Below are 13,429 nucleotides of genomic sequence, written 5' to 3'. Positions count from 1 at the left end.
TATGTTGACATAACTAGCCAGTATATTCATGAGCCAATCTCCTTCATAAATAACACCAGGTTTCCTCTGACAACAACATCAATAGAATGTGTTGGAGAAAAATATAAGTTCCATGCCATTTCCTATTCAATAAGCTAATAGTTGCCTGATAATTGCATACGCATAATTATGCTACAGTGAGTTACCATGACATGACATCTCACACATATATGACTTCTCCTTTTGCTGAGACCTTGGTCAGGGCATCGAGTGCCATAACAACTGATAACTCTCTCAGTCAGACTGGAGCAGCGCACACACATTTAACCCCCCCTCCTCTCTTTGTTTCTCTCTGCCTTCCTTTGCCTATAAAGCGTATGTCAAATTGTGACATCGCGGCTGAATATTTGACTCTGTACATTGATCAGAAATGTGTAAATTGAGGTTCAGCCCTCTGACAATATATATTGCAGAGAATGTTATGATAAATAAATATACTTTTATGAGACATCTTCCTAGACTCATGGCTTCAATTTATTTGGTTTAGATAAGCTGTTATATATACATTTAGCAGATGTAGAATTATATTCTCTATCAGAATGGCACTCTATAAATTATCAAATCCACTTTTCAAACACAGCACTTCGTAGAAAAGAACGGCAGAGAAAAGTGTCAAGAAAAGGAGTACATACTGTACATTATTTAGCTAATCAAGTGACATGCCTAAGAAGCATGAATGCTGGGCGGTAATTGATGATGTGCATACAACTACTGACACACAGGAAAGCTAACATCGACCATGTGACATAGTGACTGTAGTGATTTAATCACTGTGTACTGCAGCAGCGACACAGAAATACACATTGAACATGTGACTCAATATGGACGTAGTAGCGCTGGGGTTTACCTTCCTCCTTGTCACTGTAGTGGTCCGAGTCAGCGTTGCCGTTGTGGTTGACCTCGATCTCTGTGACAACCACCTGGGGCTCTGCAGCCTGAGGAGGACCGTCGTCAAGCAGCTTCTGCAGTTTCTTCTCATAGAGCTTACGGGTGGACGCTGTGGAGGGAGTGGAGTAATTAAAGGATGGCTTTACTGATTATCAACCCAGTTTGTATTAGAGCTGTCACTTTTTCCAAAAATAAAGTTCGAACGAACTTTAATTGACCCGCAATTTGTTCGAACATATCCGAAGTTATTATGTAACGTTATTATATCACGTTACATAAGAGATAGCCTATGTAACGTAAGTGGGGTGACTCGCTAGCAGGTGTGTCCGCAGGTTTGTTGCTGTACTCAAGTAACACAATAAAACTACCTACCTCCGACACAATGTTGTTATCAAAGTATCTGGGGCCATGGTATTCCAAAATATTCTGTAGTTTCCAATAGCGAGCCCTTATTCACATGCCAGAGCTGATGCTCAAAATTGTAAACTGCAATACACCACCAAACTACTGAGCAACAAACCGATACATCTGGCGCTGTGGAGCAGTTGAAACGCAAAGTGACACAGCCTAAGAAGGAACTTTATAAAGTTGTGAGTCGCGTTGAGGCTAGTGTTGCGATTGTCCGCTCCGTTCCTGACTTTGTTGTTGTCTGCAGTCTGCATCAGTCTGCATCGGCCGCCTCCATTTTGTCTTGTTGTCATCAAACAACAAGTTTGTGTCAAGACATGTCAGGTGGTCAGGATAGGTCAAGCTGTTAGAGCGGAGCGCCCTCTCATCATTTCCTTTATTTTACCAGGTAGATTATTGAGAACACATTCTCTTTTACAATAATAATTCTCTTTTACAATAATGACCTGACCTCTGCTGGATCATCAAGGAATTACATTTTAAAAAATGCCCCCGCCGCAAAAAAACAACATTATTATTTTAATTCGGATGGGTCAATTACATATCGAACATTATTAATATCTTACCTGAATAAGCTCAAATGCTGTTACAGGATTATCACACCGAGTCTGGAGCACTTTCTGCCGGCCAGGCAGCAGCTCGTAGGCACCCTAGAGCGCGAGCAAGCTGCTGTGCTCCAGGCAGCGGGGACGCGCGGGCGGAGCTCTTCACATGGAGGTCTGACACTGCCCTGTGCTGCAGTAACTTTGAACAAGAATCACGAAAAGCCCATAAACTAAAATGAAAAAGGGACTTCATGGCAAGTTGGATGAGGGAATGACGTGGAGAAATCTCGCATTGTGTTACCCCAGAGCGGGGGGGTTGTCCTATTGTGCGGTGTGCTGCCGTAACGAGCCTCACGTCACTTTGCTCTTATCGATAGGTACAGACGCCCACACACACATACATGGAGAAAAATAATTAAATTTCTAGTTCGCCACTGAATTACCAAATTTATATAACTTTCAACCATTTTAAGCAACGCTGTTTCCATACAGACCACCAGCGTTGGCTAGTTGTTGATATTTATAAAGATATTGCCCCTCTCAAATAAATTATTTTCGAGGCGGTAGGCAAACTGTAATGGCGTCGATTTCCGAAAAAAAATCTTGACTTGAACACAGCCAAAGAGTCTAGTATAGACAAGAGCATATGTCATTTCTTGGTTTTTTCCATAGGTATTTTCAAATCACTGTTCTGATACATATCTAGGGGGTAAGTCCTCCTTTAAAGGATGGCTTTACTGATTATCAACCCACTTTGTATCATTATAATGTAAGTTTGGGAACCCCTGCTTTAAGGGAAGAGACAAATGAAAACTGCACAAGGCAAATTCACATGTTGGCAGGTCCAAAAACACCCCGAAATCATGTATTTGTGACATCAGTGAACTGCACACAGCACTCCCATGTTTGCCAACCAGGCCGGTCTGTGATTCGTTCATTCTAAAGCAGGGGTGTCAGACTCATATTAGGTAGAGGGCTGGATTTGTTCAACTGAGACCTCATGGGGGCCGGATTTTTTTTTTTACTAAAATCAATTCGACTCATTTACCCATTTACTTCACAAAAGAAATACTGCTCTTTCCATTTCTCTTGAAACTGCCTGCATTCCGTGTCAACCTTTCTCTTTTTCGACAGCATCTTGTTGATTCCTTTGTTTTTTGGTAGGTAGCCGAATGCGGGATTCAATTCCAGCGTGGCATCATGGCGGCTTTGTTTACACCTGATGACCTACTGACATACTTCCTTGTAGTGCAGGTTAATTAACTTATGAATGAACTCTTAGCTTGCTTATTAGCCACACGTAGTTCATGATAATGGGGTGCGAATTTAATAATAATAATAATAATAAACAAAAAAATATATATATATTTTTTAATATTCCAAAACATCTCGCGGGCCGGATGAAACCTGCCCGCGGGCCGGATCCGGCCCGCGGGCATCTGGACATCCCTGTTCTAAAGGAAACCAAAATGACAAGAAACGCAAAAGATCCAAAGCTGCTCACTGCTGTTTAGGAGACAGTTGGGATGCAAATATGGAGAATCTACAAAGTCTCAATGAGTGGAGCCCCACTGTGCGATTACGTCACAATCATAGTTGTATCGAATCGCGAACCCCTTATCACATATCGAATTGTATCATGAGATAGGTATATCGTTACATCCCTATTTAAGATGTTTTACTTCTTTATTTTATTATCAATCACTGAGTTGATTATTTAAAGTTCATATTGCGACAACACAAGGGATGTCATGTCACAATACTAGAATTTCTACTTCAATATCAATACCCAGGAAAATATCGATACCATTTTGGATACCACGGGAGGGGGGGGATGACAACACATCAAGAGGCATAACAAACAATAAACGAAGACAGATAGACAGACAGACACATGCTTCTCCATAATCTAGGCCCGTGCACTTATGTACACAGCAGACTACCCCTGTTCTAGTCATCAGCCTATCAAAACACTTTCAGCTTGTTGAAGCAACATACAGTATACCCACCAATGATAGGGATGGAAAAGTCAGTCATATGCTTGACTTTTCATTAAGAGAAAGCACTGCTGGTATCCATACTGTTGCAAATGAGTATTGTATCAGTTTCAAATTTTTTGTATCGATACTCTTGACAACCCTAAATACAACACGGCCAGAACGCCTATTTTCATAGTCGACTCGAACTCAAAGCACTATTTAACTTTGGTCGAATATTTTTCACTTTTTAGCGAGCAAAAAAAAACTCTATTCGGAAATTAACAGGGATGATCAACAACCAATATGGACCACAGTATTGTTGTATTCAGTCACCGTCAGACACTGAAGACCTCATTTAAAAATCATACTAACACACATCCAAAACCAGCAGTGTTTCAGGGTTATACTTCTTTACAGAGTAGTAGGGGTGGGAATCACCAGATGCCCACGATACGATACTGAAACGATACTTGAGTCACGATACGATAGTATTGCGATACTGCGATATTTTCGATATTGCGATATATCGATATTGCGTTATATTGAATATTGCGATATTTCGATATATTGCGATTTCTTACATTTTCAACTACAAATGATGTCCCCAAAGGAAAACTTTGTCAACATCTGGTTTATATAAGAACAATTTTTCAGTCTGTACATCTGACTTCAACCATTTTATTGCAGCAACATTGTCAAGTAGACAGACCAACAACTTTCATAAAGTCATGTCATAGTTGCATGCACCTGACAAACTGAACTGTTTGTTACAGTCTACTTACAGTCCACCTTAACTGGATGTGTGTGTGGACTACTGTACTTATGTAGTTTTTGCAACTTCACTTCACTTACACAAAACATCTTGTGCAGCCCATTCAGTAACTGGGGAATTTGTAAATTACTGTTATGACAAAACTGTTACTGTTAAAACAAAATGAAAATATGCTACCGTTTGTTTACTGCTGGCCTTGGAACTAAAGTTTATAGTAGCCCGGTGGCCTGGCATGGCCTGCAAAAAAAAAAAAAAAAAAATTTTTTTTTGCAATATCGATACTTGGCGTCCAAATATCGATACAATATCGTCAGGCAAAATATCGCGATACTGTGGTGTATCGATTTTTTCCCCCACCCCTACAGAGTAGTGACGTTGCCCATTTCGTTTTGGATTTGGCGATTCGAGAGGTGAGTAAAAGGCCTGAACAGCAGATCCCCGGGTCAGAATGGGCACTCGCTGCTCTCTTTCTTCTTCTACAGTTATGTTTAACAGTGGATGGTAGACATCTTAAAAGGTACATTACTGCCACCCACACTCACTGCTCAAACAACCCAGAACTTCATGTTACTTACCGGTATTTTTATTTTGATGTAGGCCTGACAGGTATCATTTACCTTCTAATGACAGATACTGAAGTCTGCTCATTACACGGTGGGTGTGTGATACAACTGTGATGAACCAATGAGCATTCAGCTGGAAACTGGGCGGGACTTACACATCTCAAACGAGCCTAATACTGGAGGTCAACTGCTCACTGACTTCTGCGGAGGCGTGCATGCCAAAAACGAACATCTCGGAAGGGAAATAGTTTTATAAGAAGGGAGGCGTGTGTGTGTGTTAATCTAATTTACCACCTCTTTCCAGAAACATTCTACGCTAAAACAGGCGAGACATGTGCAAACACTCAACATGTCATGGCCACTTGCAAATTCCATCAGCTCTGTGGGCTGTGTAGCACTGACATGAGAAATATCTCCACAAGTGTGAAGCGCACTCGCACATCTTTGAGCTAAGGACCGATGTCGAGTATAATGAACAAGTACTTCGGTAATCATTCCTTTAATATATATATATATATATATATATATATATATATATATATATATATATATATATATATATTTTTTTCTTTGCGCTTGCATAATAATATCCATGGTCCGTGTCTGATCTATTACTATCTAATAGTGATGCACACAATTAATCGAAGCTCGATTACTCGCTCGTTAAGGATGTACTCGAGCATGTGAAAATTGACTCGATCAAAACAAAACAAAAAGCAACGTGCATTCTGTCAGTAGAACGGTGTTTTCAAATCATTTTTCAATGATCCTCCAGAAGGCGCAATGATATCACTGTAACAGACTGTTCAGTGTGTATGCGAGGCTCTGTGGATGTCCCTTCAGAGTTACCGTAGAACAGGAAGTGCGGGGACTTATGTTGTCGTTGACGAGAGCCGGTGTTGACGAGTGTGCTAGCTAGGCGAGTCTGAGAGTAAATGTAAAAGCGTGTTATAACGTTACAGCCTGACTCTCTCGTTTGTTTTTTTATTAACAAAGTGTAAGTCATAGGAGGACCCGGACACTCAGCTACATCACTATAGCCCTTTTCGGAAAAGTCATAAGATGCTCTACTTGAACAGTGTTCATTGGGATAAATTGGCTGGCTCCTCTTCCTCAAACCTGGAGCAACCCACGATCAGCGAGGAAGAGGAAGAGTTGCGACGCACGTACAACAACAATCACTTGAACAATGTTCATTCGGATCCTAGTCTCACCTGGACTGGAGCTGAGCAACTCGGCATCAGCGTTTAGAGCTGCGACGGCTGCACAACGCACTGCGGTAAGTGACCCCGGCCGCGGCAGGGATTCTGGGCAAATGTTGACATGTCTAAAAGTTATGCCTCTATGTTTTTATGTGTTTCGTAGCATAGGCTATGCTATGCAATGCTGTGAGAAATATACAATAAGTTGCTGCTGTATAAATAAAGGTTTTATTGAGGAAAAAACGCATTTGGTATGGTTTGGAAAATTGTGTATTTTTAATTACAATTACTCGATTGATTGCTCGTTAACGTTACCAATGATCGAGTTCGGAATTTTCGGAATGCGTTGTTGGAGTCCGATGAGAAGAGAGAAAGGAGAAAAAAGCGAGTACCCGAACGGTAGAAACGTTACTTGAATACTAACGTTATGAAGAAGTACCCGAGTACCCGTGCTTAGGTGCTACTGTTGCATCACATGGTTTCTGTCTGACTCACCCACGATCGGCCCTGCGTCCACACCGTACTTGAGCAGCTGGTCCTTCAGGCCCTCTGCAGTCAGCTGGGTCACGTCCAGGTCGTCCGGACGAGCCTTGTCTGTTTTCTTGGTGGCTTTCTGTGGACAGAGGACAGTGCAGCTTGGTTGGGAGTGTCATGATAAATTGTACTATTAAAGAAAGAGTTGTCGCACTGCAATATCAACTCATGACTCATGCCAGGTAGCACCCTAAGCCTTTGCATCTCGGGATCATGGGTTTACATTTTACCCCAAGGCAAGTACTGACATTTGCAGTCAGCTACTTTTTAAGCTGGTTTTTATGTGGGCTGCTTCTCCTTAGTTCTGATTGTGCTGGTATGCTGCTTAGCTACTGCACTGATACAATTTAACAATGTTCATGTGTGAGACTTTGATGGCTTGGTTCTAGCAAGAAAATGCAAAAGGACCTTTTTCCCCGCCTCCTCTGGTCGGTCGGGGTGCCTGGTTGGGGCGGAAGGGAACTGGTGGGAATAGCATGTGTCGGAGGAAGCATGGTGGTAGTCTATGGCTCTCCCCAGATCGGCAGAGGGTGGAGCAGCGACCGGGGCAGCAGGGGGAAATTGGCCTAGTACAATTTGGGAAGGGGGGAAGTCAGAAAAAAAAGAAGAAGAAAAAAATACCTTTCCCTTCTTCTTGTCCTGTAAAAGTCATTTTCTGACTGATCTCAAAGGCATTTTGGTCATCTCTGGGATGCAGGAACAGGGAAGTCAACAAAATATGGCTGCTTAGTCCATATCCCCCCGAAAAAAATTCCAGCTAACACTTTACCATCTGTCCCACCCTGCACATCTTCTGATCTCCAAACATTCTCGTGTGAACTTTTCACTTTCAGTCGGTTGGTTGACTCGGTCATTATCACTTGAAAGCTGTGTTTACAGAGCCTTCAGAGAGCTACAGGAACCTGTTTACCAGGTAACGGTCGTACACTAGCCGGCACATGGGCATTGCCGTCAATGAACAGGTCTGCCTATAGAAAAGAAAAGGTTACAGAGGGGAAAACAAAACAACTTGTGTGTAGTGAGTGCACTCACAAGAACATTCCACGCTCGCTTCATTTCATGCATGAGATATGTGTGCGGACACGTGAGATGTGTGTATTCATTCACGCACCCCAAACACACTATTTGAAAGGACAGCTTTAGCCTGAGGAGGAAGGAGTTCCCTTCTGCTTCCAAAGAGACAAAGATGGCCAGAGAGACACCGTTCAAAACATGGATCCAACACTGCAGGCCAATCATGAAGACAGAGAGTAAACAAGCTGCTACACCAGCCCATTGCAGTGGAGTCTTCAGGAAATGAGCCTTTGAAGCCAACTGCCTCTGAAGTCAAGTACTGGCTCCTCAAACAAACTGTGGCTCAGGGCCAAAGGATGTTCTGCCTCTGAAGTCACAAAACAGGCTTCTTTTTTTTTTAGCACACCTGGCTGTCGCACACGATGCAGACAAAGACCGGGACAACACACACTTAAATTCCACTGTTTGAGCTGAAGCATCTTATTTTTTAAAGTAGGCTAAATTAAAGGTACATTCAGCAAAATAAGTGTTAAATGGCTCTATATTCTGACAGCAAACACTGAAATAGAGTATCTGGTCAGTAACTTGAAACCCCCAACCCCCCGCTGTCCTCTAGCTCTCTCCTGTAGTCCTGCATGCAGGCCGGACGTATCTCCGCAAGCGTAACTCATAAGCCGTTTTCACACATGCGTACAGGAAAATTACCTCTAAGTCAATATCGGACATTTCCCAGAATTTCCCTTCACACCTGAGCGCTCGCATGTGGGAATATAGCAGCGAAATTGCCTGTATGTTGGGGGGTGGGTCGGCACTGCAGAGCAGGTGGGGAGTGACGTGTGCACTTGGATGGGGAATCCTCCTTATTTTGGGGGTCGGCAAAACTCTGATGGTGAAATAAGTTTGCTTGTCACACAATAAACACAATAAATCACACTCGTTTGACTTAAGAGGGCATGTATGTTGTATCATTCACATTCGCTAACCAGTCTTTGAACTGAAATATTTGAAGAAGTTGGGATCCGTGTCTGAGAGAAATAGCCTGGCTGGTTCGATGTTTATCCGTTCACCTGCGTCGCGTTGAAGCACTTTTTACAGACTGGCTTCGTTTGATGTGTTCGGGCTTGCCTTCGCTGTCGGCAACGTAAGCAAAATACTTCCACATTTCGCTTCGTGCATTTGCTTTCTCAACAAGCGTTGGGCGGCTTGCAAGACTCTCAGAGCTGTCTGTGTCCCTGTCGGGCTGCTGACTGAAGGACTGGCCAGAGAGCGAGCAGGCAGCAGAGAGGGGAGAGGAGGAAATCGGCATGCCCACACATGAAGCTGACATACCGCTCTTATTATCACAAGATAATTTCGCCAGTTTGCTTTAAAGCCCCAATCAGTAAGATTTTTGACATTTTTTACTGAAATATAACTGCTTTTTAGTCACAGGACATGGTAGATTGACTTTTAATAGGGAGACCCTCGTCTTTATTTATCCCACACCGCCCTCCATTGGCCAGCACTGGGACTAAGCAGTTTGTCTGTCACGTCCCGTAGCAAGAAAAAAGAAAAAAGAAAACCATGCGCGCATGCGCTGTACAGCGGAAGCGCTGTGTCCATCAAAACGAGGAAGTAACTCGATTCGGATTTGCTACGAAAATGATGTTTCACGGAACTATGGATTATTATTTCATCACGTGGTGAGTACCCGATGTCACAACATGTACATAGAGCTTCTGGCGCTGTGTTTTGTTGACTTTGAACGGCGATATCGTTATCGATAGCAATGCACGCAGAGGGCGCAGTGGAAAACTTACTGAGTGGGGCTTTAATGTGCGCGAATGATTAGATTATGCCCGCTGGAACATTAAGCAACGTGTGTACACCTCGCCCATGAGAAGGACCAGTGTCGCGGCAAATGACTTGACACGTTTCAACTTGTGTCCCTTATCACGGCATACCGCTCTTCTGACTGGCTCGAAACTGGTGAAATGTCCGCGATGACGGGGTCGCGCTTATACCGGAAAACAACTTTCACACATGAAGGCATTAGACCTCTTTCCGGTCATTTAGCGGAAAAAAGCGCATGTGGGAAAACGGCTATAGAGACTCACGGATGGCGGCGTTGGATTCAATACGCCGTTGGATAAAATACAAATACCGGTAGTCCTTTAGATGCATCGCGATCCGATCTTCCGTTTCCCAGAAAATGTCAACGTTTCTCTGATTGGATAGTTTGAGGTCAGTGCCATTTTTTATCCAGTCAGAGAAAAGTTTACATTTTCTGGGAAATGGAAGATCCGTGAGTCTCTAGGAGTCTGCAGGACTACAGGAGAGAAATATAGGACTTGGGGGTTGGGGGTTTCAAGTCACTGACCAAACACTATATTTCAGGGATTGCAGTCAGAATATAGAGCCATTTAACACTCATTTTAACACAAAAACATCGCTGAATGTACCTTTAACGAATTGCAATGCAGGAAATTGGGCATTGAATGACGGTCTAAATCTAGGCTTGAAGATGCTTTCGAGTCAAGTTTTCAGCTCACAACAAACCAAGTAGGAAAATGTGAGGAATGCACTAGTAGGCCCAACTTCAACAGTGAGGTGCTGGCACAGATCAATTCCACACAGCATGTGATGAGATGGAGTGAGAGGGGGGGGGGGGGGGGAGAGAGAGAGAGAGAGAGACAGAGGGCGGCTTGACTTACTACGAGTCTGGCTCACAGTGGGCCCTCAGTAGGGTTCAGACTGGAGCTCAGCCAGGCTGTTTCATAATCACAGCATTCCAAGAGCCGGGGAAGGCGGGAGAGTGAGAAGCAGAAAAAAAATCTGTGCTCACTACTCTGCAGACCACACCCTGACCTTTAAAGGCATATCTGGATCCTGACCTCATAGCCAGGCCCATTCAATCAACAGTGAGTGTGTGGAGTAAACTCAAAGTACCTAGCAATCCCAACACAGTCACTTTTTCCCCGTACAACTCTTACCAACGGCTGGAGGGAGTCGTTTTGTGTTGAGACCTGCTCGGATCTGAAGCTGGGTGATGTCATGTTGAACCAAGTGGTGCCAGATGTCTTTTTTTGTGGGGTAAATGACGAACTGCTTGGCTGAGTAAGAATAATATAGTGTGGTGGTTTGCCAGGATTTGCTCTGCAGTGGTAATGGAAGACACCAAAAAAGAAAACACTTGTAGTAAAGCCCAAGGTTCTCAAATAGTTTGCGCGGGGAAATTTTATCAACGTAGACACACCCTTTAAAAATGTGTCACAACATACCATTGAATGAAGCATTGTGGTGCTACAGAGATGCCCTGGCCTACAAATCAGATGCAAGTGGACATGGTTGTTTGGTACAGACCCCAGTAAAATCACACCACCATTTTGATATTATAAAAACCATAATGTTTTATATTAGAAAAAATTAAAACGATGATGTGATTTTTACTGGGGTCTACTCTGTACCAAACAAGCATGTCCACTTGCATCTACAGTATGATTTGTAGACCATTTTCTTAAGTGAAAATGAAATGCTGGAATATTTCTTTTTTGTATATCGTGCAGCCCTGCGTATTTTGAAAGCTGTTCTGACTTAAAGTACGTCTGTACATTTGGAGTATGCAAGGAATGAATTCCTGTGTTCAAAGACCACCTCCACCTCCAGGCTCCACCTCCTTATCTGCGTCTATCATCACTCAGGCATCCTCTGAGTGTCGGGTTTCACAGGAAAAACAACCTTACAACCCAGGGGCCAAACAAATTACATGTGTGAGCTGTGGCTTTTCCCTCACCACCTCCCGCTCTTTGACACACATGCACACACACACACACACACACACACACACACACACACACACACACATCTGCTTGGTGGCAGTCTGAGCACGCATTCCTCTTCCCGAGAAAGTATTTCCTCAATAAAGGAGAGCAAACGCAGTAGGACAACAGTACCAGCTGCATCAGGATGTTAGGAACGGTCAGCCCCTCAAACCCTAAAGCAATGTAGGAAATTAGGCAGGGACAAGGGCAAAAATGCCCCAAGAAATCTTAGAAATGTCCCCAAAAACTGTGATCGAGGGGCAAAAATGGCCCAAGATTTTGATAATTTTATTTTCATTAAATTGGTTTAATTTCCATCTCCATCCAAACACACTCACAGAGTTGTTCACACTAGGGATGTTCATTTTGAACAATTTCCATAATCGAAATTCGGGAGAATTAACGATCAATTATCGATTATCGATAGCGTAATAATAATAATAATAATAATAATATATATATATTTTTTTTTTACTCTGGTCTGGTAATAACGTTGTGCGTTCGGCCAGATATAATGGAGATGCCGCTGTGTAGTAAGAATATCAGACACTAGCGCTGTGGCCAGGTAAACAAACATGTCAGGTTACATGATGTAAGGCAATCGGCGTCTTCCAGCTTAGCTGACAGCAGAGTCAAACCCGCGGTAACGTTGACAACCACAGTCCATAGTCACACAGCCTACACTAGCTAGCTAGGCTACTGTACTCACATTTTGAAAGTAGGACTCAGCTCACCAGGGTCGCGGCTTCCAGGCTTATAAACTCGTGACAAAAACCTCATGTGTCCTGATGGTCGAGTTCCATCCAGCTGGTCTCAGTCCGACGCTTGGATATTATTAGCCACGACTCCCACGAGATGTGTGTGAATTGATTCAGGTGGGCGTTAGCAGCTAAAGGCTAGGTGAGTCCATGCTGACTGCTGCTACTAGGCTACTTCATAGTTCATAACGGTATAAACAAATAAAACGACTTGAATTCACTTAAACACATGTACCGTTACTCACACTTTGTTGAAAATTAGGAGAGAAGTTGATGAAGTGTCATAGTTATAACAGCCTCACTGAGGTCCGCAGACCGCTGGGTGCGTTTGTTTGTGTCCCCGGCGCATGCCGGTGTGAATTCCCCATGTTTAACCCCGCCCAGCCAGAAAACTAGAGACTATATGAAGCTCCACCTCACGTTAGTCGTCTGTGAATTCCACCCAAACCTAGTCCGAAAAAAAAAAGAAAAAAAATCCACGTGATGGAATTCATTCCTCAACGATCAATTACCGATAATTGATGAACATCCCTAGTTCACACTACGACTACGCATTATCAACTTTATGCAAAGTGCCCCCAAATTTTGTAAATGCCTGCATTTTTTGACAGTGGGGGAAAAAGATGTCCCAAAGATATTTTTTTAATTTCCTACACTGCCGCAAAAATTGGGGCTGACCCATCCCCCTTACTTAGGACACCATTAATTCAGACTAGGGATCACCCACAGAAAGTCACAGAGGGTCGCCAAAGTGCAAAGTTGCCTAGTGCCGCTTTAAACCACGCCACATCTTACAAATAGTTACTTTCTAGCTTAAGTATGCAGACTGAGATCCAATAATCCTCTCAGAAGTTCAAGTAGAACATGTGAGCCCATAGCCAAAGCCCATACACATCGCATCGTCACACGAGGCTAACACAGAACAGC

General features: G+C 43.2%; 1 protein-coding gene across 1 annotated transcript in view; it reads right to left on the bottom strand.

The window, feature by feature from the left end:
- Positions 1-13,429, bottom strand: part of LOC310798021 (uncharacterized protein) — a 68,299-nt gene that overhangs the window by 29,092 nt on the left and 25,778 nt on the right. The window contains exons 15-16 of the mRNA XM_083660488.1: positions 6,892-7,009; positions 887-1,036 (exon numbers count right to left, since the gene is read on the bottom strand). Of these exons, the coding sequence (XP_083516614.1) occupies positions 887-1,036; positions 6,892-7,009 (268 nt within the window). The remainder of the gene's footprint in view (positions 1-886; positions 1,037-6,891; positions 7,010-13,429) is intronic.

This window comes from Poromitra crassiceps (genome assembly GCF_964638095.1).
Source record: "Poromitra crassiceps genome assembly, chromosome: 2".
Classification (NCBI taxonomy): domain Eukaryota; kingdom Metazoa; phylum Chordata; class Actinopteri; order Beryciformes; family Melamphaidae; genus Poromitra; species Poromitra crassiceps.
This window is presented reverse-complemented; position numbering and strand designations above follow the sequence as displayed.